The 2,585-nt window shown below is 36.2% G+C and overlaps 1 protein-coding gene across 1 annotated transcript; it reads left to right on the forward strand.

The window, feature by feature from the left end:
• The first annotated feature begins 312 nt into the window (after nucleotides 1–312).
• Nucleotides 313–797, forward strand: LOC113359050 (heavy metal-associated isoprenylated plant protein 39-like). Its single transcript, XM_026602746.1, has 2 exons — nucleotides 313–318; nucleotides 414–797. Exons 1-2 carry the CDS (start codon nucleotides 313–315, stop codon nucleotides 795–797), a joined length of 390 nt encoding a protein of 129 aa, XP_026458531.1.
• Nucleotides 798–2,585: the final 1,788 nt, after the last annotated feature.

Here is a 2,585-nt window from a genome sequence, read left to right on the forward strand (position 1 = left end):
GCCCTAAGCCATATGTCTCCCAGGTGTTTCTTCCCGGACACGTGGCGAGTGATGAAATATGTACCTGAGAAATCATACACAGTAGGTACTGCGGTTACTCACTCAGTGGAGTGATCAATAGAAAACGAAAATTAGTCCAGTCAGAGGCTGCGCAACATTGTCCTATATTCGAGACGCGGTGCATCGCTGTATATAAACTCGTCTTCGTTGAGTCTTGTATCCTTCATTTCCTTCTCTTAAACTTCACTACTACTACTAAACTGAAGCACATTCAGTGTAAGATCCAGCGTTTAATCGCTTTTCAGAACAACAATGCAGGTATAGAAAGAAACTCTATTTTTCTTATTTCATTTTGATTAAACGGGTTCTTAAGTTTAATTTTTGACTCTAAATCTACTTTCTGCTTGTAACAGAAAATCATAGTTTCCCTGGATTTACAAGACGACGGATGCAAACAGAAGGTGATGAAATCAGTTTCTGGTATCTCAGGGGTTGATTTGGTGTCTATAGATATGAAGGACAAGAAATTAACGGTAATTGGAGATGTTGACGCAATACTTATCGTCAAAAAACTGAGAAGACATTGTCATGTAAGAATAGATTTTGTTGGGCCGGCAAAAGAACCAGAAAAGAAGAAAGAAGAACCGAAGAAAAGCAAAAATCCGCCTGCTAATCAAATAGTTGATCTTGCTTATAGAGACTATAATCCTCATTTGAATGCACATTATTATGATCCTCATATGACTATACATTACCAGAGTATTGAAGAAAATCCTAATGCCTGTGTTATTTGTTGATTTCTCTCTTTATATTAATCACAGGCCTAGATTGGTTTAGTTGTTGATTCAATATGTTGGCTAAGTAATTTTCAATTTTTTTTCCTACTTATTCATTTGCGCTAGAGATAAATTTGAATGTCACTTTGAGAATGAATAGAAAATTATTACACTATTGGAAGTAAAAGAATTTCTTAAGTCCATCCAAGAACGCGTCATCCCTGTACTAATTCGAGAAATTTTGGGTAATTATTGAACACAATTCGGTATGATAAGAGGAGGATTTGGTTACTTTTATGGAGGGGTTTTCAGCGAAAAAAACTTATCAAATGAAGGTGCAGGGTAACGGTGCTCACGGTTTTAAAAAAATTGTTTGGCTTTCAACGTACCTGATAAAGTATGTAGACTGGATTTTGTAGGAGTTAAATATCGCACATGAAGTTAACCGTGCGAAGAGAAAACTATAATATATGCGAAGCACATCGCATACAACAAAGTTGAGATGACACACCAGGCGATGTCAGCAGAGTCACGAGTAAAACATGAGAATCTATGTGAAAAAATAGTCTACGCGAGAATGAGCAATTGTATGTGAGCGAATATGTCGCATAGAGATTCCGAAAATAAAGAATCTCTTAGCTGTCATCCATTATGTAAAACCCTATATAAAGAGGAGAGAATATTGTTTGAATAGAGATCTTTGTGAGAGTGCTGGTCAAGAAAATAGGAGAGAGAAAATATATACAAGAGCAAGTAAAAGGTTGTAATACTTGTTCTTGACTTGTAATTCTAAGAAGATTCATCTAATAAATCAATATGTTCATGATGATTACTTAGTAGATGTATTAGGTAAATTTGGGATGTTAGTTGTAGGATTTCCTGCAACTACATTTTTGGCGCCAGAAACAGCTCTGGATGATAAATCCTTGTGGTAAGTTTACAAAATCTTTAACGAAGATAGATCTGCAGAAGAATAAAGAAGACTTAATGGAAAAAGCAAAGATTATAACGATACAAAGCAGAGGAATACATGTAGAGTGTAATTTTATAACCAAATAACCAATCTCCGACGCGGATTTCCAAGTAGGGATAACGGGAAAAATTTATAAAAGAAATCATGAGGGAAAGAAAGTGGAAATGTTAGAAAAGGAATCTCCATTAACAGAATTGGAGAAAGTTGAGATAACATTTGCAGCAGATGAGATTCCAGAGGAAAATTTAACCCGAACAGATCCGCTAGTGATTACAGTTACAGCTGCACGAGCAGAAGAGAGAGAACAAGAAGAATGGATGGTTAACAGAACATTGATAGATACATGAAGTGGGGTAGATGTCTTATTTTATCGCACATTCAAAGCAATGGGATACGAAGATGCAGAGATGACGCATCCAACTTACAATGTTCATGGATTCATTAAAGCCATTACCAAACCAAAGGGAGAAATTTTGATGCGATTATTACTGGGAGAAATAGAAACAAAGGTGACGTTGGGTGTAATTGATATCGAATCACCGTACAACATGTTATTGGAAAGACCATGGGTGCATGCGATAAAAGTTGTAGCTTCCACACTACATAAATGCATTAGATTCCCAATGCCAAGTGGTATAGGTGAGATTAAAAGAGATAGTGAGTGTGCGAAGTTTTGCAATCTCACAGATGTAAGAAATTATGAAAGAAAGCCAAAGAAACGAAAAGATCGCTGGAGAAAGGCAAAAGAACTGAAAAAAGAAGAGGAGTTTAGAATATATATGATTCGAGCAAAGGAAGGTAAAGGAATACCAGGCGAGCCACTAGCGAAAGAAGAT

This window comes from Papaver somniferum, chromosome 3 (genome assembly GCF_003573695.1).
Source record: "Papaver somniferum cultivar HN1 chromosome 3, ASM357369v1, whole genome shotgun sequence".
Lineage (NCBI taxonomy): Eukaryota > Viridiplantae > Streptophyta > Magnoliopsida > Ranunculales > Papaveraceae > Papaver > Papaver somniferum.